The following is a 27,602-nucleotide window of genomic DNA, read 5'->3' as shown; positions in this document are numbered from 1 at the left end:
TTTCATAAATAGCAGTATAATTAAAACGGCAGCATACTATTAAGAATATTCCAAAAGAAAAACCTCACAATCCAAACTACAAATTACCCAAAGTGAAATGAGAGACTAATAATCATCACATCTTTTAAAATACCATATATACTATGATAGATTTATTACTACTTACAAAATGGATAAGGGTCACATCTATTACAAAAAAACAGTTTACCATCCTCAATCGCATTTTTGACAGCATGAAGTCCATCTCTTATGGCATCCTTGATTTGGGTGAGAGTATGTTTATTTGGCCCCTTAACCAACAAGGTGACAGAGCGAGGGTTAACACAATCCTCAATAAAAGTGAACTTTTCTTCGTCCTAACAGAAAATACAAGAAAATATAACTTTAATATTTAATATAATTATGAAATTAAGACAAAGTTTATAATACTAGAACTCAATCTTCATGTGAAATTTTCTTATCACAAATAACTAAAGATATGTTAAAAGTAGCTAAATTATATTTGAACTCTTAACAAACATTTAGGTAAATAAATTATAAAATCTGTCCTATTAATTATTCAGATCTCAAAATGCCAAACCTGAATTAAAAGGTTTAGTGTTAAAAAAAGTTTGATATTTGCTTTATAATCACTGCTCTCAGATATACTCACTAATGTATACTCATATACAAGACCAGCATGTCCTAAGCAATCTGCAGCAAGGTCTTCAAAAGAATTCACAGCCATTCCACCACAAGCAAGCGATAGTCTGAAATTACATATATTTTACCATAGCTCTGATTATGGAAAACATAAAGACTAATTTCTTAAAGGTGGAAAGATACATAACTCAAAGACAGTATCATCACAATGTTTTTAAAATCTGTTTTAAGAAAATGGAAGCCTTCCTTGTACTTCAACAAAGTCCTGAAGTAGGTTATTAACCTTGATATTTTGACAGTTCAATTATTTACTGAAATTAAAAACAAAAATTAGAATTTTTACACTACTATTTTGCTCAACAACATTTACATATAAGCTAAAAGCAATCACGTGGGATGATTTCATTTTAATCTGTTAAAAATCTAGGATACACAATTATCTGCAAGCTTACCTTTCCATATTTCTTCTTTTGGCTCTGCGAAGAGCTACTATGCCATGTTTTGCAAGAGCATCTAAGGAAACTGGATCAATTCCCTATAATAAATTAACATAAAAGTTATGAGCAAGTTTTAGGCCAGTATTTCTCAAAACTTTTTGGTCTCGGTAGTGCTTTATACTCTTAAAAAATCATTAAGAATAGCAAAGTGCTTTAGTTTATGTGAACTGTAGCTATCAATATATTTTAATATATCAATATTATAAATTAAAACAGAAATTTAAAAAGTTATCCATTAAAAAAAAAGAAAAAAAATTATCCATTTAAAATAACAATAAACCCACTTGAAGTTAACATAAGTTTTAGTAAAACTTACTAAATTTAAAAAAAACAGAGTAGTGGCATTGTTTTATTTTTTTTTCAAATCTCCTTAATGTCTGACTTAATAGGAGACAGCTGGATTCTAATATCTGCTTCTGTATTCAATTTGCTGCAATATGTTGCTTTGGTTAAAGTATATGAAGAAAACATAACTTCAAAGATATATATTTGAAAAGAGTATTTTAATAATCTTCTTTGATAAATGTGGATATTCTTATTTGACACTATACCAAAACCAGCAAGTGGTAGCTTCTTAAAGGTTAGTTTCCATTTGGAATATGGAACAATAGTAATGAATTTTTTATACTGTCTTTTATTAAAATCTATTGGTCTATTTTACACTTCAAGTGGATTATTTACCCAGGAATGACTTCATAAGACCATGCCTTTTTAGTCATTTGGAAAATACTGGACATATTCCATGGCTACACAATATCAAAAAAATCACATTTATTAGTATCACCCCTGATATTACCAGAAAAATCTTAAGTATTGGAAAACTGTCAAGATCACAGTGACAGAAAGAAGTTTTTCAAAATTCTAATTTTCACTTTAAAGTTTAAAGGTCAAGAAATACAATTAGTTGATTTCCTTGAAGTGACAGGATTGCTTCATTACTTTTTGAGAAAACATCTACCAAATACTCGTCTAATTAACCACAGTTTTTCTCAGTCATTCTTTCAAGTAAAAATGATGCTGTATGAAAAGGTGGCTAGTTTAGCTCACAACTCAAACACTGGCACAAGAAGCTTTTGTTCAAAACAGCCATAGCATTTTGGTATGCAGCAGAAGTGCTTGGTGTACGTATCACATTTCATCACTCAGAATATTAAAAGAGTGCATATTTAAGGAACACAATTTAATAAAATTAATAATTGCTACTGCTTTAAGATATTCTATTTTACCCTTTCCCCCCTATTATTTATTTATTTATTTATATCCATATTTTTTACTCATCTGTCCATACACTGGATATAAGGAGTATCAGACACAGGTATTCACAATCACAGTCACATTGTAAACATTTTATCTTTATACAATCATCTTCAAGAATCCAGGCTACTGGCTCAATCTTGGAGTTTGTTCATATGAAACATATCCCTACAAAGGATAGGATAAGCCTACTTAAAATTAGGCCTAAGGGTTACCCCCAGAGAACCTCTTTTGCTGCTCAGATATGGCCTCTCTCTCTCAGCCAACACGATAAGCAAATTCACTGCTCTCCCCCTCTCTATGTGGGACATGACTCCCAGGGGAGTAAACCTTCCTGGCAATGTGGGACAGAAATCCTAGAATAAGTTGGGACTTAGCACCCAGGGATTGAGAAAATCTTTTTGACGAAAAGGGGACAGAGGGAAATGAGACAAAATAAAGTGTCAATGGCTGAGAGATTTCAAACAGAGTTGAGAGGTTACCCTGGAGATAACTCTTATGCATTATACAGATACCACCTTTTTAGTTAAGGTATATTGGAGAGACTGGAGGGAAGTGCCTGAAACTGTAGAGCTGTGTTTCAGTAGCCATGTTTCTTGAAGATGATTGTATAATGATAAAGCTTTCACAATATGATGATGTGATCGTGAAAACCTTGTGTCTGATGCTCCTTTTATCTACGGTATGGACAGATGAGTAAAACATAGGGATTAAAAATAAATAAAAGGGGGAACAAATGTTAAAATAAATTTAGTAGATTGAAATGGTACTGATCAATGAAAGGGAGTGGTAAGGGGTATAGAAAAAAATAGGGGAAACAAAGGCTAAAATATATTGGGTAGATAGAAATGTGAGCAGTCAATGAGAGGGAAGGGTAAGGGGTATGGTATGTATGAGTTTTTTTCTTTTTTCTTATTTCTTTTTCTGAATTGATGCAAATGTTGTAAGAAGTGATCACAGTGATGAATATAGAACTACGTGATGATATTGTGAGTTATTGTTTATATACCAAGAATGGAATGATCATATGGTAAGAATGTTCATGGTTTGTTTGTTGTTGTGTTTTTAAAAAATTTAAAAATTAAAAGAAAAGAATCTAGGCTACTGGAACACAGCTCAGGAGTTTCAGGTACTTCCCTCTAGCCACTCCAATACACTGTAAACTAGAAACGATTACCTATATTACACATAAGGATAACCTCCAGGTTATCCTCTCGACTTTGAAATCTCAGCCATTGAAACTTTTTTTCTCATTTCTCTTTTCCCCTTTTTCATCAAGAAGGATTTCTCAATCTCTTGATGCCAGGTCCTGGCTTATCCCAGGCTTCCTGCCCCATGTTGCCAGAGGGATTTACACCTGTGGGAGCCATGTCCCATGTAGGAGGAAAGGTAGTGAGTTCACATGCTGAATTAGCTTAAAGAGAGAGGCCACATCAGATCAACAAAAGAGGGTCTCTGGGGGTGACTCTTAGGCATAATTTAAGTAGGCTTAGTCTATCCTTCACAGGAATAAGTTTCACAGGGGCAAACCCCAAGATCAAGAGCTTGGCCTATTGATTTGGTTGTACCTACTGCTTGCAAGAATAATGGAAATTCTCCAAACGGGGAAGTTGAACACCTTCCCCCTTCTCCCTATTCCCCCAAAAGGACCCTGCAATAGTTCTTCATTCACTGCCCAAATCACTCTGGGATTTATAGGGGCATTATAGTATCCTGGACAAACCAACAGAATCTCACTCCCTACTCAAGATTCCATGTACTTATGGTGTTCAACTAAACTGACCATGAAAGTTAAATTAGGAAATGTACTACCCAAAATATATATTTTGCACCAAACAACATCTCACAATTTAGTCTCACCCAGAAGATGAGGTTTTAAAATATGAATGATATCATCCTTTACCTAGTCTTCTAGTATACCTTAGTCCTATCCATATCAGCTTCATTCATATCTCTAGTTGAAGTCTGATACAGTTTTGGATCTTTTTGAACAGTTCCTTTATGGGTTACTGCTCACTTTCATAGCTTCAGAATTCTAACTCTGAGTCTCAGGTATCATATAAGTACCCAAAGTTTCTGGGAAAGACCAAGTTATATACAAACAGCTTAGTATCTCAGAATCTAGGGTTATCAGATTCTGGTATTACCTCATGAATATATGTATTCATTACCTATATATTACCTCATGAATATATGTGACTGCTGTAAGAGTTTATAATCTAGGACCCTTTACAATAAGCCCCAACTTGGTAACCCATGCTCTCGACTTTAGTTCACCAAATCTTCATATTATAGTTAGTCCATATAAGTGAAGCATGATAATATTTGTCTTTTTTCCTGACATTTCATTCAACATACAGCTCTTAAGTTTCATTCACCTAGTTGCATGTCTCACAACTTCATTCCTTCTTGTGGCCACTCAGTAGTCCATTGTACATATATACCTTATTTCCCCTTTCCATTCCTCAATTGTTGTATCCCCATCTCCATTCATTGTGGATCAGGAATACTGCTGCTGTAAACACCAGTGTGCAAATGTCCATTCGTGTCTTCACCTTCAGTTCCTCCAGGTATATACTGAGCAGCAGGGTTTCAGGATCAATGGCAAACCCACCTCTAGCCTCCTGTGAAACCACCACATTGTCCTCCAAGGGGCTAAACCTCTCATTTCCCCACCAACAGTCAATAGGTACATCTCTCTCTCTCCACATTTTCTCTAGCACTGGTTTCTCTCATTTTTAAACAGTTTTATTCACACATCATACAATCCAGCCTAACTGTACAGACATGCCTTTGCCACCATAGTGAAGACGTTTCCTTTTCTTCCACACAGAATCCATACCTTTTTCCCAATCCTCCCCCTCCCACTGTGTTGACATTTAGTTTTGACTTAATGACTTTGTTACACTCAGTGGAAGCATATTACAATGTTACTGTTGACTATAGACACTGGCTTACATTCATTGTACTTTTTCCCATATACCATCTATTTTCAACAGCCTGCAATACTGACATTCATTTGTTCTCCCTCATGCAAAAACATTTTTAATTTGTATGTTTAATCACCATCATTATATACTCTAGGCGTTCCTAAATTATACCATGTCAGTCTTTATCCTCTATCTTTCCTTCTGGTTTCATACTTGGCCCCCAGCCCTTCTCCCTCTATCATACTCACATTCAGCTTCATTCAGTGTACTTATATTATTGTGCTACAATCAGGTAACATTGTGCTACCCATTTCTGAATTTTTACAATCAGTCTTGTTGCACCATCTGTTTTCCGTCAGCACCAATTGCCCAATATCTATCCTATTTCTATCTTCTGATAACCTGTGTTCTCAACTTCAATTTTCCAAGTTCACTCATTATTAATGTTAGTTCATATTAGTGAGTCCATACAGTATTTGTCCTTTTGTTTCTAGCTAATTTCACTCAGCATATTGTCCTCAAAGTCCATTCACACATGGTGCCTATAGAACTGGACATCCATATGCAAAAGAATGAAAGAGGACCCATATCTCACACCCTAAACAAAAATTAACTCAAAATGGATCAAAGACCTAAACAATAGATCTAAGACCATAAAACTGTTTTAAGAAAATGTAGGGAAACATCTTATAAATCTTATACTAGGAGATGGTTTCCTAGACTTTACACACAAAGCAAGAGCACTGAAGAAAGAAAGAAAGAAATGGGAACTCCTCAAAATTGAACACTTTGGCACATCAAAGAACGTCATCAAGAAAGTAAAAAGACAGCCTACACAATGGGAAACAATATTTGGAAACGATATATCAGATAAAGGTCTAGTACCCAGAATGTATAAAGAGATTGTTCAACTCAACAACAAAAAGACAGCCAATCCAATTACAAAATGGGAAAAAGACTTGAACAGACACCTCTCAGAAGAGGAAATGCAAATGGCCAAAAGGCACATGAAGAAATGCTAAAAGGCCCTGGCCATTAGAGAAATGCAAATCAAAACCACAATGAGATATCATCTCACACCCACCAGAATGGCCATTATCAACAAAACAGAAAATGACAAGTGCTGGAGAGGATGCGGAGAAAGAGGCACACTTACCCACTGTTGGTGGGAATGTCAAATGGTGCAACCACTGTGGAAGGCAGTTTGGCGGTTCCTCAAAAAGATGAATATAGAATTGCCATATGACCCAGCAATACCATTGCTAGGTATCTACTCAGACGACTTAAGGGCAAAGATACAAACGGACATTTGCACACCAATGTTTATAGCAGTGTTATTTACAATTGCAAGGAAATGGAAACAGCCAAAAATGTCCATCAACAGATGAGTGGCTAAACAAACTGTGGTATATACATACGATGGAATATTATGCAGCTCTAAGACAGAATAAAGTTATGAAGTATGTAACAACCTGGATGGACCTTGAGAACATTATGCTGAGTGAGACTAGCCAAAAACTGAAGGACAAATACTGTATGGTCTCACTGATATGAACTGACATTAGTGAATAAACTTGGAATATGTCATTGGTAACAGAGACCATCAAGAGATAGAAATAGGGTAAGATAGTGGGTAATTGGAGCTGAAGGGATACAGACTGTGCAACAGGACTGGATACAAAAACTCAGAAATGGACAGCACCATACTACCTAACTGTAATGTAATTATGTTAAAACACTAAATGAAGCTGCATGTGAGAATAATAGAGGGAGGAGGGCTGGGGACTTAATGAACTCAGAAAGAAAGATAGATGTTAAAGATTGAGATGGTATAATCTAGGAATGCCTAGAGTATATAATAATAGTGAAATGTACAATGTACAAATTTTAAAAATGTTTTTGCATGTGGAAGAACAAAGGAATGTCATTATTGCAGGGTGCTGAAAATAGATGATAATTAATACTTTAAAATGTCACCTTATGTGTGAGACTAAAGCAAAAAATGTTTACTTGTTACAAAATTTATATTTTGACTAGAGCATTTCTTAATATAACTCATGTAGATAGTTTGATTGAATGTCATAAGTACTTGGAATCTCAGGTAGTACATGAGATTTGTTGGTTTGTCCAGAGTGATGCCCCGATGAATCCCAGAATGATTTGATCAGTGACTGGAAAAGTATTTGCAAGCCCCCTTCGGGGAATGGTGAGAGTGGGGAGAAATTCAACTTCCCCAAGTTGAATTCTTGATATTCTCACAAGCAGTGTGGACAACCAAAGCTATAGGCTGAGCCCCCAGTCTTGGGGTTTGTTCACATGAAACTTAACCCCACAAAGGATAGGTCAAGTCTACTTAAAATTTAGTCCTAAGAGTCACCCCCAAGAGAGCCTCTTTTGTTGCTCAGATGTGGCCTCTCTCTCCAGCCAACATGACGAGCAGTCTCACCACCCTCCCCCTCTCTGCATGGGACATGACTCCCAGGGGTGTGGACCTTCCTGGCAACGTGGGACAAAGATCCTGGAATGAGCTGAGACTCAGCATCAAAGGACTGAGAAAAACCCTAGAATGAGCTGAGAATTAACAATAGGGATTGAGAGAACCTTCTTGACCAAAAGGGGGAAGAGTAAAATGAGACAAAGTGTCAATGGCTGAGAGATTCCAAACAGAGTCAAGAGGTTATCCTGGAGGTTATTCTTATGCATTAAGTAGATATCACCTTGGTGTTCAAGATGTAGTGGAGAAGCTGGAGGGAACTGCCTGAAAATGTAGAGCTGTGTTCCAGTAGCCATGTTTCTTGATGATGACTGAACAATGATATAGCTTTCACAATGAGACTCTGTGAATGTGAAAACCTTATGTCTGATGCTCCTTTTAGCTACTATATCAACAGAAGAGTAGAACATACGGAATAAAAATAAATAATAGGGGGAACAAATGTTAAAATAAATTCAGTTTGAAATGTTAGTGTTAAATGAAAGCGAGGGGTAAGGGGTATGGTATGTATAGTCTTTTTTTCTCTATTATCATTTTATTTCTTTTTCTGTTGTCTTTTTATTTCTTTTTCTAAATCGATGCAAATATACTAAGAAATGATGACTATGCAACTATGTGATGATATTAAGAATTACTGATTGTATATGTAGAATGGAATGATATCTAAATGTTTTGTTTGTTAATTTTTTTAATTAATAAAAAAAGTTAAAAAAAACAACAATTCAGAAATGGACAGCACAATACTACCTAACTGTAATACAATTATATAAAACACTGAATGAAGCTGAATGTGCGAATGATAGAGGGGGGAGGATTTGGGGCACAAATGAAATCAGAAAGAAAGATAGATGATAAAGACTGAGACGGTATAATCTAGGAATGTCTAGGGGGTATAATAATAGTGACTAAATGTACAAATTTAAAAAATGTTTTTGCATGAGGAAGAACAAAGAATGTCATTACGGCAGGGTGCTGAAAATAGATGGTAACTAACATTTAAAATTTTTACCTTATGTGTGAGACTAAAGCAAAAAAATGTTTATCTGGTACAAAATTTATATTTTGACTAGTGCATTTCCCAATATAACTTATGTAGACAGCTTAATTGAACACCATAAGTACATGAAACCTTGAGTAGGACATGAGATTTTGTTGGTTCATCCAGAGTGATGCCTCAATATATCCAAGAGTGATTTGAACAGTGAATAAAAAAGTATTTGCAAAGTCTACTTCGGGGAATGGTGAGAAAGAAGGAAAATTCAACTTCCCCAAGTTGAATTCTTGATATTCTCACAAGCAGTGTGGACAACCAAAGCTATAGGCTGGGCCCCCCAATCTTGGGGTCTGTTCATAGAAACTTAACCCCACAAAAGATAGGTCAAAACTACTTAAAATTAGGCCTAAGAGTCACCCCCAAGAGAACCTCTTTTGTTGCTCAGATGTGGCCTCTTTCTCCAGCCAACACAACAAGCAAACTCATCACCCTCCCCGTGTACATGGGCCTTGACTTCCAGGGGTGTGCACCTTCCTGGCAACACTGGACAGAAATCCTGGAATGAGCTGTGACTCAGCATCAAGGGATTGAGGAAACCTTCTCAACCAAAAGGGGAAAGAGTGAAATGAGACAAAATAAAGTGTCAATGGCTGAGAGATTCCAAACAGAGTCGAGAGGTTATCCTGGAGGTTATTCTTACACATTAAATAGATATCACCTTGTTAGTCAAGATGTAGTGGAGAGGTTGGAGGGAACTGCCTGAAAATGTGGAGCTGTGTTCCAGTAGCCATGTTTCTTGAAGATGATTGTATAATGATACTAGCTTTCACAATGTGACTGTGTGATTTTGAAAACCATGTGACTAATGCTCCTTTTATCTACCCTATCAACAGATGAGTAAAACATATGGAGTAAAGATGAATAATAGGAGGAACAAATGTTAAAATAAATTTAGAGTGAAGTGCTGGTGATCGGTGAGGGGGAGAGGTGGGGGGTATGGTATGTATGAATTTTTTTCTGATTTCTTTTTATTTCTCTTTCTGAATAGATGCAAATGTTTCAAGAAATGATCATGATGATGAATATGCAACTATGTGATGATATTGTGAATTACTGATTATATATGTAGAACGGAATGATCAAAAGTTACAAATGTTTGTGATTGGTGTTTTTTTTTTATTTAAAAAAAATTAAAAATTAAAAAAAGTCCATTTACATAGTTACATCCTTCATGACTTTATTCTGTCTTACAGCTGTGTAATATTCCATTGTATGTACACACTACAGCTTGTTTAGCCACTTATCCATTGATGGCCATTTGGGCTGTTTCCATCTCTTGGCAACTGTAAATTATGCTGCTATAAATATTGGTGAGCAGATGTCTGTTTGTGTCCTTGCCCTCATGTCCTCTGAATAGATACCTAGCAATGGGATTGCTGGATCATATGGCAATTCTAGACTTAGCTTCCTGAGGAACTGCCAAACTGTCTTCCACAGCAACTGTATCATTTTACGTTCTCATTGACAGTGGATAACTGTGCTTCTTTTTCCACATCCTCTCCAGCACTTGTCATTTTCTGTTTTTGTTTTTTTTTTATAATAGTGCCAGCAGTTTAACCCACCATGGCTTTTCATCATTAATGCAAATGTCAACACAGTGGAAAAGGCATTTTATTATCATGAAAATAGTTTTGACCTTATGGGCTCTCTGAAAGGGTCTTAGTGACTGAACTTCCGGGGATCTGCAGTTCATACTTCAGAAACAATGAAGAACATTTAAAGTAACAAAAGTCTAAACATTCTTTCTCACCTTTTGATTAATTACAATAAATCCTTTGTTGGAATGAGCACAGACTTTGTCTTTCAGGTCTATTATTTTTTGTACTCTATCGTCAATAAATTTTCTTTCAGCTTTTACTAATTTCTCTTTTTCTTCTGCAGTCTTATAAAAGAAGCCAGAGTTCACCTCTCTAAAAGATTAATAAAAACAAGCTAGTAAAGCCAGAGGGGCATAAAGAAGAATGGAAGGAGTCTACATTAAACATTTAAGAGTAAGGAAAGAGATTTAAAAACACATTTTGAAAAACTGATTTCAAAAAGTTGTAAAGAGAAACTGACATACATACGTTTTTTCATATTCTAGTGACACATTGCAAGTAAGGATAAATGCATCTTCTACTCGTTTCTTCATATCAGGATGACGGGCGCCATGATCCAAAACTAATCCTCTGATCAATCTATTAAAGATATGTAATGTTTCTTGTTTGAATATACACTCTAAAGTTAGGTATAAAATTAGAATTGTATTCCCAAAGTTGTAACAAAACCACCAGAGCACACATTGTTTCTTTGCACCAACTTTAAATCTAACATATAATTAGTAAAATTAGGATAGAGTATCCCCTTTAACACAATGTGACTACGAAGTCACAATGAAAAATCAACCCAGAATTATTCTCCACGTGGCTCAAACATATGGCAAAACTGATCAAGAAATGAAAGGTAGGCATATGAGTTTTTTAGGAACATTTGTTCAGAATAATTACAGGAAAACAGTTAAAAACTGTTAACCAAAAAGCAAACTGTTAACGTAAACGTCCAACAATAAGGCATTGTTCAGCAAATAATGATCCAGTTATTTGACTGTCATGAAAACTCTGTAAAAAGATGGAAAAATGTTTACTATATTAGCTGATAAGCATAGAATGATAAATTGCATATGAAGCATAATTACAATTATTCTTTTAAAAAAACAAGCACCTTGTCATTAAAAAGGAAAGAAAATTAAGAGCAGGATTATGCCTGGGTAGTAGGAATATAGATGATTTGGGGGGGGCACTTATTTACCTGTTTTCCAAATGTTATTTCAAGAATAAATATTTTTATAGCTTTATAAAATTCATGTATTAACCCCCAGAGAACCTCTACTGTTGGTCAGATGTGGCCTCTCTCTCTAAGCCCACATGGCAAATGAACCCACTGCCCTCCCCCTTACATGGAACATGTCTCCCAGGGGTGTATATCTCCCAGGCAACATGGGACAGAAATCCCTGGATGGGACGGGACCCAGCATCAAGGAACTGAGAAACCCTTCGTGACCATAAGGGGGAAGAGAGAAATGAAAAAAAAATTAAGTGTCAGTGCCTGAGAGATTTCAAACAGAATCAAGAGGTTATCCTGGAGGTTATTCTTATGCATTATATAGATATCGCTTTTCAGTTTATGGTGTATTTGAGTGGCTAACGGAAAGCACATGAAACTGTACTGTGTTCCAGTAGCCTTGTTTCTTGAAGATGACTATATGAAGCAGTAAGTTTTATAATGTGACTGTGTGATTGTGAAATCCTTGTGTCTGATGATCCCTTTATCTAGGGTATAGATAGGTGATTTAAAAATATAGATAAAAAAATAAACAAATAATAGGGGGAACAAAAGTTAAAAATATTGAGTCAATGAGAGGGAGGGGTAAGGGATATGGTATGTATGAGTTTTCTCTTTTCTTTTTTTTTTCTTTTTATTTCTTTTTCTGGAGTGATGTAAATGTTCTAAAAAATGATCATGGTGATAAATATACAACTATGTGCTGATATTGTGAGCCACTGATTGTACACCATGTATGGAATATTTGTATGTTAAGAATGTTTGTGTTTGTATTATTTCAGCATTAAAAATATTTTCAAAAATTCATATGTCACATTTAGGGAAAGGCATTTTTATTTATAAATCTTTTATAAACAGTATTTGCTATACATTAAAGAAATAATTTTGAAATAACTGAACATAACTATAAGGATGCCTTCAAATTTTCAATCTAACTAGATTACCCCAACTCCTAACTGAATATGAAGATATTTTATTCAGAAAGAAACAAGAAAATCATATTTTCAATACTCTTCACTCTTCAAGCCTATTACACCTCTTCCCACCCTCCTCACTCCCAGCAAATGATATTCCTTCTTTGAGAAAACAGAAACACTGTCTCATCATTATACCTACCAACCTACCTGCATCTGAATCTAAACCTCCTATGTCTAGGATGAACAGCCCATGCCCTTATTTAAGGTTAACTCCCTAGCCCCTTAAGTACTGAATTCCATTTTCTCTCTACTCCTGCATTGTCCTCTATTCCCCCACATTATCAATTATTCCAATCCACAGTACTCTGATCAGCATACAAACTTGCTTTAATAACTTTCATCTTTAAAACAAAGGAAACTCTTCTCTGACCACTCTACTCTCATATTCTCTTCTAGCTTCTACCCCATTTCTCTACTCCCCTTCATAGCTAAATTCCTCTGCATTCTCACTTCTTCTCTTCCCATTCTCTACAGTCTACCTTTAATCTGACTTTCATCCCAACCTCTTTATAAACCAGCTCTCATTAAAGCCACCATTCTTTCTTCTCTAGGCTTCTGGGGCGCCAGACCTTTTAGTTTTCCTCTGTCCTCTTGAATCACCCTTTCACAGTCACCTTTGCTGAATCATTCTTATTTTCTCAAACTGTGAATGTTGGAGTTCCCAGGGCTCAATCCTTAAACTTCTCTTTTTGCTATCTATATTCATTTCCCAAATGATCTCATTAACTCCCATGGCTCTAAATGTCGTCTATACTCTGACGACTTCCACGTATGTATTTCCAGTCCAGACTTCTATTCTGAACTCCAAACACATTTATCTCCCTTCAATTCCTACTCAATATCTCCATTTGCATGTTTAATAAACATCTCAAACATAAAGGTCATATTTCCCAAGATCTGCTCCTCCCAGATTCTTCTCCATTCACAGAAATTTCCACTTGCTTACACCAAAAGCCCAGGGGACCTCCTTGACCCCTCTACTCCTGTCACACTCCACATCAAATCATAAACAAATCCCATTGCCTCTTCCTTCTAGGCATACATTGATCTAAAGTATTTCCACCTTTTAGCCAGCATCACAACAATAGATTCCTAACTAGTCTGTTTCTGCCTTTGCTGCCCAACTCCCACCTCTTACTTCCCACCCAGCTCTTATAGCCTATTCTTCACAAAACAACCACCTACAGAGTTCCTTCTGAAATAAAAATTGAGAACTTGGTTACCCCTATCAATGGTAGGGTCAGTTATTTGGGCCACTCCTACTGCTAAAAACAACAAAAAATGCTGGATTAAAAACAAACAAACAATAAAAACCTTAAAAACAATGAAGAACTACAAGATAGCAAAGAATTACTAGGCCAAAATCAAAAGGAAAACAGGGAGTCAGGAGGTAAGCAGAAAACTGCAAGGCACTTTTATACTAAAGTCATTTGACAATGGAAGCAAATTTGAACTTTGTTTCAATGACCTCACAACTAGAGAAGGACGAATTAAAAGGCCAGGGCTCAGGGTGGGCCATGGTGGCTCAGCAGGCAAGAATGCTTGCCTGCCATGCCAGAGGACCCAGGTTCAATTCCCAGTGCCTGCCCATGTAAAAAAAACATATAAATAAAAGGCCAGGGCTCATTCAATGTGGAGAATATAATAGGAGACCTTCACCTTAAGCTCTGATCCCAAAGGGCTACCTACTGGGGTACAACCCAGAAGGATTAAAACAGAAGTAATCAGTTCTTCTGTGAACCTGCCCTGAGAATTCACATCAAATGGATAGTCGAAAAAAAAAAAAACTCAAACTGCAAATTTAATTTAAAGTAGTTCCTAGGCTCCTTGCATTAGCAAATACAAATCCTCTCTGGAGAAACGTGGACCCCCATCTTAAGTCTCAAATTACTTCTACAAATACTTTTTTCAAGCACAATTAATGGTACACATGGAAACAAAGCATGATGAGTGAGAACCAGCAAAACCAACAGAAACAGACAATGCAAAACTTTAGAAATTATAAATATCATACTTGTATTATATGCATAAATTATATGCATAAATAAACAGCTCTGAAAATAGGAAATTTTAAAAACTGACATGGTACATTAAAGAAAAAAACAAATAGAACATCTATAAATAAGGACACACATACACACAGAGTAAATATTCAAGGAGAACAGAATGCATCTATACATTTAAAAGCAGATATGCACTAGAATGTTTATCACAACATTCTAGCTATTCATAATAGCCAAAAGCTAAAAACTATCTAAATGCCCATCAATAGAAGAATAAATAAATAAACTGTGGTATATTAGCATGATGGAATACTAAACAGAACTGAGAATTATCTATGAAAACATGCAAAATGTGATGAAACAATATTGAATGAAAGAAGACAGAAGAGTATCAACCATATGATTCCATTTACAAAAGTACAAAAACAGGGAACATTAATCTATGCTATAAAAATTCAGTACTCTAGGGAAGATAATGGCTGAAACGGAACACAAGAAAGGCTTTTAAGGTACTAGTAATATTGTTTCTCATATGAGTATTGGTTATATAGATGTACAGTGAAAATTCATTGGCCTGTCTCCTTAAGACAGGTACATTTTTCAGTGTATATTTCACTTAATTGAAAAATCTTTTTTTTAATCAGTGGATTTAAAAAAAAATTATTTATTTATTTAAAAAATTAACAAATGAAATAAAAATTAACATAGATAATCAGTAATTCACAATATCATCACTTAGTTGCATATTCATCATTTCTTAGAACATTTGCATCCATTCAGAAAAAGAAATAAAACAAAAACAGAAAAAAAAATTATACCTACCATACCCCTTACCCCTCGCTTTCAATGATCACTAGCATTTTAAACTAAATTTATTTTAACATTTGTTCCCCCATTATTTATTTTTATTCCATATATTCTACTCTTCTGTTGACAAGGAGCATCAGACACAAGGTTTTCACAATCACAGTCACATTGTGAAAGCTATATCATTATACAATCATCCTCAAGAAACAGGGCTACTGGAACACAGCTCCACATTTTCAGGCAGATCCCTCCAGCCTCTCCCTTACATCTTGAATAACAAGGTGATATCTACTCAATGAGTAAGAATAACCTCCAGGATAACCTCTGGACTCTGTTTGGAATCTCTCAGCCATTGACACTGTCTCATTTCCCTCTTCCCCCTTTTGGTGGAGGTTTTCTCAATCCCTTGAAGCTGAATTTCAGCTCATTCTAGTGTTTTTCTCAATCCCTTGATGCTGAGTCGCAGCTCATTCTAGGATTTCTGTCCCACATTGCCAGGAAGGTCCACACCCCTGGGAGTCATGTCCCACGCAGAGAGGGGGAGGGTGGTGAGATTGCTTGTTGTGTTGGCTGGAGAGACAGGCCACATCTGAGCAACAAAAGAGGCTCTCTTGGGGGTGACTCTTAGGCCTAAATTTTTAGTAGACTTGACCTATCCTTTGTGGGGTTAAGTTTCATATGAACAAACCCCAAGACTGGGGGCTCAGTAGGCTGAGCCAATGTGGTTGTCCACATTGCTTCTGAGAATATCAAGAATACAACTTGGGGAAGTTGCATTTCTCCCCATTCTCACCAGTCCCCAAAGGGTGCTTTGCAAATACTTTTCCACCAACTGATCGAATCACTCTGGGATTCATTAGGGCATCACTCTGGACAAACCAACAAAATCTCACGTCCTACCTGAGATTCCAAGTACTTGTAGTGTTCAAGCAAACTATCTACAAAAGTTATATTAGGAAATGCACTAGTCAAAATATAAATTTTGTAACAAACATTTTTTGCTTTAGTCTCACAGATAAGATGACATTTTAAAATATTAATTACCATCTATTTTCAGCACCCTGCAATAATGACATTCCTTTGTTCTTCCCCATGCAAAAACATTTTTAAAATTTGTACATTTAGTCACTATTATTATACACTCTAGGCATTCCTAGATTATACCATCTCAATCTTTGACATCTATCTTTCTTTCTGATTTCATTTATGTCCCCAGCCCTCCTCCCTCTATCATTCTCACATGCAGCTTCATTCAGTGTTTTAACATAATTGTATTACAGTTAGGTAATATTGTGCTGTCCATTTCTGAGTTTTTGTATTCAGTCCTGTTGCACAGTCTGTATCCCTTCAGCTCCAATTACCCAATATCTTACCCTATTTCTATCTCCTGATGGTCTCTGTTACCAACAACATATTCCAAGTTTATTCACTAATGTCAGTTCATATCAGTGAAACCATACAGTATTTGTCCTTCAGTTTTTGGCTAGTCTCACTCAGCATAATGTTCTCAAGGTCCATCCAGGTCGTTACATACTTCATAACTTTATTCTGTTTTATAGCTGGGTAATATACCATCATATGTATATACCACAGTTTGTTTAGCCACTTGTCTGCTGATGGACATTTTGGCTGTTTCCATCTCTTCGCAATTGTAAATAATGCTGCTATAAACATTGGTGTGCAAATGTCCGTTTGTGTCTTTAAAAACACTTTCAAAGCACTTTCCCTGATCACAATGGAAAGAAACTATATATCAATAACTACCAAAGGATGAGCACTTTCACAAATACATGGAGATTAAATAACACATTCTTAAACAACCAGTGGGTCAAAGAAGAAATTGCCAGAGAAATCAGTAGCTATGGGGAGACGAATGAAAATGAGAATACAACATATCAGAACTTATGGGATGTGGCAAAGGCTGTGCTGAGAGGGAAATAAATTGCCCTAAATGTTTATATTTAAAAACAAGAAAGTGTAAAAATCGAGGACTTAACTGCTCACCTGGAGGAACTTGAGAAAGAATAGCAAACAAACCTCAAAGCAAATAGAAGAGAAATAATGAAGATTAGAGAAGAGTTAAATGAATGGGAGAACAAAAGAACAATAGAAAGAATCACTAAAATCAAAAGTTGGTTCTTTGAGAAAAATCAATAAAATGATGGGCCACTAGCAAGGCTGACAAAGAAAAAAAGAGAGAGAATATAAATAAACAAAATCAGAAATGAGAAGGGGAGTATCACCACAGACCCTGAAGAAATGAAAGAAATCATAAGACTATGAAATCATACTATGAACAATTACATGCCATAGTTGTCTATATGCAAAATAGACAACTTAGATGAAATGGACAAATTCCTGGAAATACACAAACAAGCTACACTGATTCAGGAAGAAATAGAAGATCTCAACAAACCAATCATAGGTAAAGAAATTCAGTCATCAAAAATCTCCCTACAAATAAAAGCCCAGGACCAGATGGCTTCGCAGGGGAATTTTATTAAACACCCCAAAAAGAACTAACATAAATCTTGCTCAAACTTTTCCAAAAAATTGAGGAAGACTGAATACCACCTGACTCATTTTATGACACTAACATCATTTTAATACCCAAATCAGGTAAAGATGCTATAAGAAAAGAAAACTACAGGCCAATCTCCCTAATGAACACAGAAGAAAAATTCTCAACAAAATACTGGCAAATCAATTCCAACAACACATTAGAAGAATTATACACCACTACCAAGTGGAGTTTATACCAAGAATGCAAGGATGATTCAACACAAGAAAATCAAAGACAAGGATGCCCTCTGTCACCACTATTATTTAATATTGTACTAGACATTCTATAGAGAGCTATTAGGCAGGAAAAAAGAAATAAAAGGCATCCAAATTGGAAAGAAAAAAGTAAAACTTTAATTTTTGTAGATGACATGATACTATACTTGGGAAATCCTGAGGAATCTAAAACAAAGCTACTTGAGCTAATAAACAAATTCAGCAAGGTGGCAGGATATAAAATTAATGTGCAAAAAAATCAATAATGTTTCTGTACACAAGCAATGACCTAAGTGAGGAGACAGTTAAGGAAAAAAAATCCATTCAAAATAGCAACTACAAGAATCAAGTATCTAATAATGATCTTAACCAGGGAAGTAAAGGGTTTGTACACAGAAAACTATAAAAAATTTTCAAAAGAAATCAAAGAAGATCTAAGTAGGTGGAAAGACAGTCCCTGCTCATGGATAGTAAGGTTAAATATAGTTAAGATGTCAATTCTACCCAAATTGTTCTACAGATTCAATGCAGTACCATTTAAAATTCCAATAACCTACTTTGAAGGCTTGGAAAAGCTAGTTACCAATTTCATATGGAAGGGAAAGAGACCCTGAATAGCTAAAGGCATCCTAAAAAAGAAGAACAAAGTGGGAGGATTAGCACTTCCTGATTTTAAAATCTATTATAAAGCCACAGTGGTCAAAACAGCATGGTAGTGACACAAAGACAGAAATATTGACCAATGGAATCAAATCAAAAGGCAGAAATAGAACACCATATCTATGGTCCCAAATCCACTGAACTGGGACAAAATAGTCTTTTCAATAAATGGGCATGGGAGAACTGGATCTCAATAGGCAAAAGAATGAAGGAGGACCCTTACATTATACCCTACTCAAAATTTAACTCAAAGTGGATAAAACACCTAAATATAAGAACTAGCAACATAAAGCTTCTAGAAGAAAATGCAGGAAAACTTCTTCAAGACCTAGTAATAGGAGGTAGCTTCCTAAATTTACACCCAAAGCACAAGCAACAAGAACAACAAAAATATATAAATGGGAGCGCCTCAAAATCAAATGCTTCTGCACCTCAAAAGACTATCGAAAAGGTGCAGAGACAATCAATAATGGGAGAAAATATTTGGAAATCACACATTGCACAAAGGTCTGATATTCTGTATACATAAAGAAATCATACAACTCAACATTAAAAGAACAAACAAGCCAATTGTAAATGGGCTAAGATATGAACAGGCATTTTTCTGAAAAGCTCATACAGATGGCTCAAAAGCTCATGAAGAGATACTCATTTTCATTAGCTATAAGGGAAATGCGGGTCAAGACTACAATGAGATACCACCTCATCCCTATAAGAATGGCTGCTATTAAACAAATAGGAAACTACAAATGTTGGAGAGGATGTGGAGAAATTGGGATACTTGTGGACTGCTACCAAAAGCCCATCAACAAATGAGTGGATTAACAAAATGTGGTGTATATATATTTATATATATGATGGAATATTATACAGCAGTAAGACGAAATGATGTCCTGAAGCACATGACAAGATGGATGAATTCTGAGGACATAATGCTGAGTGAAATAAACCAGACACAAAAGGATACTGTATAACTCTACTTTTATGACCATGGTAAAAGTAAAATCAGAGGCTTATACTGCAGAATATAGGGGACTTAGAGATACATAGAAGCTAGAGATGAAAGGTTAGCTAATGAGGTTGAACTCAAATGTAAGGGAATAGATAGAAGTGAAGGCAGTTTACTAATGGGTATATAAGCAACATTACCATATTGAAGGTGAACATGATTGAAAGGGGTTGTATAGACCTATGTGTCCCACTGATTAATACTACAAATACAAATAAGTTCTTGCATGAACTAATTCAAAGGTTTGAGTCTTGTACAAAGTGTTTAAATTCGGGATGCAGGGGTGAAACTGCTATTGCATGCTATGGGCTATGTTTAACAGGAAAATATCAGCAGTACCACAGCAACACCAGCAGTAAATAATGGGAGGAGGGACAAGAGTTAAGGGAGATTTAGATTTCCTACTTGGTGAGGGTGTATTTATCAGTTATCTTCCTCTTAGGAACAATGAAATTGTCTAAAATTGAGAGTGTTGATGGACTGTGGACTTTGGGCATTATACATGATGCCTAATGAATGTAGGTGGTTGAAGGATGCACTGATTGAGAAGTAGATTAGAAATGATGTGTATACTTATGAACAAATATTGTGTGCTACAAAAAGTAACAAAGTTGAGAGGCATGCAACATTGTGAATGAACCTGTGGGACATTTGGTGAGGCAAAATAAGCCAGAAACGAAAGAGCAATTATTGTATGGTCTCCTTTAGAAAATGCTTATCAGGAAACAGGGGCCTAGATTGTAAGCTCTTATAGCAGTCACATTTAGTCTGGAGTGGTAATTATTATTTCTGGATTTTGAGAGACTGTTTTATATAAGTACAACCTGGAATTTAGAGATAAGAACGAAACTAATCAGGTCGGGATTAAGGTAATTCAGAACACAGGGGTAAGGAAGACATCATCTATATTTTAGAACCCTACCTACTCTCTGAGATCAAAGGAAGAAAGGTTTATTTTGTCCAGAACCTAAATTTTCTGTAGCACATAATCTAACTCATCCTGTCAGGTGGTTCATTTAAACAACTGAAACACAGGGAACCCAGAATAAGAATGAGGACTTTAAATCCTGTGTAGCTTAATGTAATGCCTGGATACATTCTAGAATATATTAAGCAGATAATCAAAAAGTATTGGCAAAGTTCCTTGAGGGGTGGGAGAAAAAAATATGGAACTATTAAATTTTACCACCAAGGGAACCCCGGATACTGTGCCAAACATTAGGGGCATCCAAATCAATAGGCCAAGATCATGATCTTGAGGCTTGCTCTTGTGAAGCTTATGTACATAGTGGAGAAGCTTAGTCCACCTATAGGTATGCCTAAGAGTTACTTCTGAAGTGCCTCTTTGGTTGCTCATATGTGGCCTCACCCTCTCTAAGCCCAACTCTGCAAGTGAAATCATTGCCCTCCCCCCTATATGGGACATGGTATCCAGGGGTAAAAGTCTCCCTTTGGCATGGGACATGACTCCCAGGGAGGAGTCTGGCCCTGGAACTATGGGATCAACAATTCCATCCTAACCAAAATGGGTAAAAGAAGTGTAACAAATAAGGTACACAGAGTATTTAAGTTCAGGATATAGGGATTCAGTGGCTGAGAGAGTTCAAATAGAGTTGAGAGGCTACTCTGGAGGTTGCTCTTTCACAAGTTTCAGTTAGACATTGCTACCTATCATAAGTTGTCAAACCCCAACCAAAGCCATTCCAGCCAATCTAAAGAACATTTAGGGCAATATATAAGATTCTATAAAGGTTCCATGCACTAGGGTGATTTTCCAGAAACCTACAACCTCCAGATGGGTTCCTAGACCAGGTAAGTCCTGAAACCTAGAGGGCATGGCCTCTCCAGAACATCAGCTAGTTCCATCTCTCTATCCCATATTATTAACAGCCCCATCCAACATGAAAAAGTTAGAATGGACATAGCCCTAATACCCCTAAAGAGTGGGAGAAAGAACAAAGGTCATGGTGGACTTATACAGAGAAGGTAGGGTTTAACAAATGAGTATGATTACTGAATCATTATATTGATATTTCTTTTAGTCTCCAGTATCTTAGAGTAGCTAGAAGTAAAAACCTAAGATTGTGGAATTGTAACACACACCAAATTTTGAAATCTGTTCTACAACTAATTGTTGCGCTGTGCTTTGAAGTTTATTGCTTTTTTGTATATAATGTTATTTTTCACAAAAAATGTTGATTGCAATGAGAAAAAAAAATATTTATTCCTTCTAGCATCCAATGTTTTGGAGCAGCTAGAAGGAAAAATCTGAGATGATGGTATGGTAGGCCCTGACAAACTCTGGGTTATATTCTGTAACTACTTGTTGAAGAGTGCTTTGAAAACTATTGCTTTTTTCTTTCTTTGCTTTGTATATATTATATTATACTATTTAGAAAGTTTAAAAGCAAACAAACATCAATTTACAGATTCAAGAAGCCCAGAAAGTCCCAAGCAGGAGAAATAAAGAAATCCATACCTAGAAACAGCACAGTAAAAGCATAAAATATCAAAGACAAAAAGAAAAATCTTAAAATCATGTAGTAAATAAAGATTATCTTTAAAGACTAACAGGAATAATAGAAGCCAAGAGTAAGGAATGATATCTTCAACGAGCTAAAAGAAAATAAATGTCAACCTGTTATTCTGTACACAGTGAAAATATCAAAGAATAAAGATGGAATAAAGGCATTTTTAGGCAAGCAAAAATAGGAAGTATGACTACAGGAAACTCTCAGTAAAAGGAATTCTACAAAATGAACTTCAGGCAAAAGGAAAGTGATCCCAAATGGAAGGCTGAGAAGCGAGAAGGCATAAAGATTAAATCAAGTGGCAAATATGAGGGTAAATCTTTACAAACATCGATTATTTGAAACAATAATAATATCAAATAGGGTTTAAAACTAAAATAGAATTGGGCAGGCAACCATGGCTCAGTGGCAGAGTTCTTGCCTGCCATGTTGGAGACTGGGGTTAGATGCCCGACCTGTGCAAAACAAAACAAAACAAACAAATAAAAATTAAATTAAATTAAAAGTTAACAACAATAATATGATTGAGGAAAGAGTAAATAAAGATATCTTCCAGAAGGAAGTTAAAGGTACTGATTAACTTTAGATTTTTATAAGTATGCATGCTGTGATTTCTAAATTACAAAAAGAATAGAAATAAAGTGTGAAACTTCCAAACTAGTAAAAGGAGAAAATGGATTGATAAAAACTGCTTAATAAAGAAAAACAGAACAAGCAGGGACAAAAAGTACAAAAATAACATGGTAGATTTAAAAGTGAACATACACATAACTGTACAAAATGTATTAAGTGCTCCAATTAAATGTAAAGATGATCAGATTTAATATTTTTTAAAATTTACCTATATGGCGCTTACAAATGAATCATTTAAAATATAAGGACAAACACTGAAAATAAAAATATACATAAACATATGATAGGTAAATACTCACTAAAAGAAAGCTTGTGTGACAACTATATCAATATCAGATAATTCACACCTTAAGACATTACTAAAGAAAAGATGGTCACTTTATAACAGTACAAAATGAACTAGGAAAATAAAATGCTTTAAAAATTTTATCCACCTAATAACAGAGTCTCTCAAAATATTTACATATATTAAGAACTTGACCCTTTGATCCAACTGGACATATATATAAAATTGTACCTAACAACTGCAGCACACATTATTTTCAAATATATATGAAACACCTATTAAAATTGACTATATGTGGAATTATAAAACAAGTCTCAACAAATTTCAAAGGAGTAAAATATCATAGAATACATTCTCTGACCATAATGTAATTAATCTAGATACCAGTGAGATAATTGAAAATTTCCCATATATTTTGAAAATAAGAAACACAGTTCTAATGACAATTAGAAAATACTCTAACTGAATAAAAATGATAAAACTACATATCAAAACTTAGGGAGGGGTGAATGGGTAGTTTAGTGGTTAAAATGCCCACCTTCCATGCGGGAGACCCGAGTTTGATTCCCAGACCATGAACCCCCCTCCCAAAAAAATCAAAACAAAGTTACAAATGCAGCTAAGTAGTACTTTGAGGAAAATTTAAGGCCTTAAATACTGTATTATGAAAGCAGAAAGCTAAAAATAAGAAGCTTAAGTGGCCACCTCAAGAAAATAGGAAAAGAACAACAAAAAAATCCCCCTAAAATGCTAAAAAAAAAAAAAAAAGTAAAAGAAATTAAGTAATAGAGAGAACATTATGAAACAAAAACAAACATACAAACCTCTGGCAAAAATTATCAAAACAAGCCAACTCACTTGGGACAGAATAGTCTCTTCAATAAATGGTGCCTACAGAACTGGATATCCACATGCAAAAGAATGAAAGAGGATCCATACCTCACACCCTATACAAAAATTAACTCAAAAAGGATCAAAGACCTAAACATTAGTTCTAAGACAATAAAACTTTAAGAATAAAATGAAGAGAAATATCTTATAAATCTTATTATAGGAGGTGGTTTCCTAGATCTTACACGAAAAGCACGAGCATCGGAGGGAGGGAGGGAGGGAGGGAGGGAGGGAGGGAGGGAGGGAGAGAGAGAGAGAGAGAGAGAGAGAGAGAGAGAGAGAGAGAGAGAGAGAGAGAGAAAGAGAGAAAGGGGAACTCCTCAAAATTAAACACTTATGTGAATCAAAGAATTTTGTCAAGAAAGTAAAAAAACAGCCTATCCAAAGGGAGACAATATTTGGAAACAATATATCAGATAAATATCTAGTATACAGAATATATAAAGAGATTGTTCAACTCAACAACAAAAAGACAAACAACCCAATTACAAAATGGGCAAATGACATGAACAGACACTTCTCAAAAGAAGAAATACAAACAGCCAAAAGGCACATGAAAAGATGCTCAACTTTCTGGGCTATTAGGGAAATGCAAATCAAAACCACAATGAGACATCATCTCAACACCCACCAGAATGGCCATTATCAATAAAACAGAAAATGACAAGTGCTGGAGAGGATGTGGAAAAAGAGGCACACTTATCCACTGCTGGTGGGAATGTCAAATGTCAAATGCCATGCCGGAAGGCAGTTTGGCGGCTCCTCAGAAAGCTAAGCATAGAATTGCCATATGATCCAGTAATACCATTGCTAGGTGTCTACTCAGAAGACATGAGGGCAAGGATACAAATGGACATCTGCACACCAATGTTTCTAGCAGAATTATTTACAATTGCCAAGAGATGGAAACAGATCAAATGTCCATCAACAGATGAGTGGATGAATAAGCTGCGGTCTATATGTATGATGGAATATTATGCAGCTATAGGACAGAATAAAGTTATGAAGTATATAACTACATGGATGGACCTTGAGGACATTATGCTGAGTGAGATTAGCCAGAAACAAAAGGACAAATACTGTATGGTCTCACTGATATGAACATTAGTGAATGAACTTGGAGAATTTCAACTAAGAACAGAGACCATTAGGATATAGAAATAGGGTAGATATTGGGTAAGTGGAGCTGAAGGGATACAGATTGTGCAACAGGACTGATTATAAAAATTCATAAATTGATAACACAATACCACCTAACTGTAATACAATAATGTTAGTACACTGAATGAAGCTGAATGTGAGAATGATAGAGGGAGGAGGGCTGGGGCACAAATGAAATCAGAAGGAAAGATAGACAATAAAGACTGAGATAGTGTAATCTAGGAATGCCTAGAGTATACAATGATAGTGATTAAATGTACAAATTAAAAAATATTTCTGCATGAGGAAGAACAAAGGGATGTCAATATTGCAGAGTGCTGAAAACATGATAATTCAAATTTTAAAACTTTAACTTATGTGTGAGACTAAGGCAAAAAATGTTTATCTGATACAAAATTTATAATTTGACTAGTGCATTTCCCAATATAACTTATGTGGGCAGCTTAAATGAACACCATAAGTACATGGAACCTTGAGTAGAGCATGAGATTTTGTAGGTTTGTCCAGAGTGATGCCCCACTCTAGTATATCCTAGAGTGATCTGAACAGTACATAAAAAAGTATTTGCATAGTCCCCTTGGGGGAATGGTGGGAAAGGGGGAAAACTCAAACTCCCCATGTGGAGAATTCTTGATATTCTCATAAGCAGTGGGACCAACCAAAGCAACAGGCTGAACCCCCAATCTTGGGGTTTGTTCATTTGAAATTTATCCCTGCAAAGGATAGATTAAACCAACTTAAATTTAGGCCTAAGAGTCACCCCCGGAGAACCTCTTTTGTTGCTCAGATGTGGCCTCTCTCTCCAGCCAACCCAACAAGCAAACTCACTGCCCTCCCCCTCTCTGCGTGGGTCACGACTCCCAGGAGTGTAAACCTTCCTGGCAACATGGGACAGAAATCCTAGAATGAGCTGGGATTCAGCATCAAGGGATTGAGAAAACCTTCTAGACTAAAAGAGGGAGAGAGAATTGAGAGAAAATAAAGTATCAATGGCTGAAAGATTTCAAACGGAGTCAAGAGGTTATTCTTAACGCATTAAATAGATATCACCTTTTTAGTTAAGGCATAACAGAGAGGCTGGAGGGAAGTGCCTGAAAATGTAGAGCTGTATTCCAGTAGCTATGTTTTTTGAAGATGATTGTATGATATAGCTTTCGCAATATGACTGTGCAATTGTGAAAACCTTGTGTCTGATGCTTCTTTTATCTACCTTATGGACAGATGAGTAAATCATATGGATTAAAAATAAATAAATAACGGGAACAAATTTCAAAATAAATTTAGTAGACTGAAATGCTACTGATCAATGAATGGGAGGAGCAAAGGGTATGGTATGTATGAAGTTTTTTTGTTTTTTTTTTTCTGAATTGATGCAAATGTTCTAAGAAATGATCATGATGATGAATATACAACTATGTGATGAAAAAAAGAATGTTCATATTGTATGTTGATTGGTTTTATTAATAAAAATTTTTTTTAAAAAGCCATTCAATCAACAATGCCATCCTGACCAAAAGGGGGAAAAGAAGTGTAATAGATAAGGTATCAGTAGCTAAGAGAGTTCAAATAGAGTCAAGAGCTTACTCCGGAGGTCACTCTTACGCATGCTCAGTTAGACATTGCTACCTACCATAACTTGATGAACTGCAACTGAAACCATTCCTCCCAATCCTAAATAATACCTAGGGCATTATATAAGATTCTTCAAAGTTTCCACGAATTAGGGTAACTCTCCAAAATCTACAACCTCCAGATGGGTCCCTGGACCAGATAAGTCCTGAAACACAGAGAGGCCAGCCCTTCCAGAACATCACCTAGTTCCATCCCCTATCCCATATTATCAATAGCCCGTTCTGAATGGGCATAACCTAAATACCCCTAAAGAATGGGAGAGCAATCAAAGTTGAGGGTGGAGTTATACAGAGAAGGTAGTGTTTAACAATGAATATGAATGCTGAATCATTATACTGATATTTCTTTTAGCCTCCAGTATCTTTGAGCAGCTAGAATTAAAAAAAAAAAAAAAAAACTAAAATTGTGGCATTGTAACCCATACCAAACTGTGAAATCTGTTCTACAACTAATTGTGGCAATGTACTTTAAAATTTATTGCTTTTATGTATATACACTATTTAAAGAGAAGGAGGAGTATAACAGAGTAGATTGGATTTAACA

At 35.6% G+C, this 27,602-nt stretch overlaps 1 protein-coding gene across 5 annotated transcripts in view; it reads right to left on the bottom strand.

Moving 5' to 3' along the window:
- CCT6B (chaperonin containing TCP1 subunit 6B) overlaps positions 1–27,602 on the bottom strand; it is a 52,326-nt gene that overhangs the window by 11,495 nt on the left and 13,229 nt on the right. For all 5 annotated transcript variants that reach the window (XR_013177692.1, XM_077165164.1, XM_077165162.1 and 2 more), the window contains 5 exons: positions 10,938–11,048; positions 10,622–10,781; positions 1,095–1,177; positions 653–749; positions 209–356 (listed from right to left, as the gene is read on the bottom strand). Coding sequence is in view for 4 of the 5 variants with exons in the window: in XM_077165164.1 (XP_077021279.1) it covers positions 209–356; positions 653–749; positions 1,095–1,177; positions 10,622–10,781; positions 10,938–11,048 (599 nt within the window). In the remaining variant the exon portion in view is untranslated. The remainder of the gene's footprint in view (positions 1–208; positions 357–652; positions 750–1,094; positions 1,178–10,621; positions 10,782–10,937; positions 11,049–27,602) is intronic.

This window comes from Tamandua tetradactyla, chromosome 6, assembly GCF_023851605.1.
Source record: "Tamandua tetradactyla isolate mTamTet1 chromosome 6, mTamTet1.pri, whole genome shotgun sequence".
Classification (NCBI taxonomy): Eukaryota; Metazoa; Chordata; class Mammalia; order Pilosa; family Myrmecophagidae; genus Tamandua; species Tamandua tetradactyla.
The sequence above is the reverse complement of the archived record's forward strand: the minus strand, read 5'-3'. Positions and strand labels throughout refer to the sequence as shown.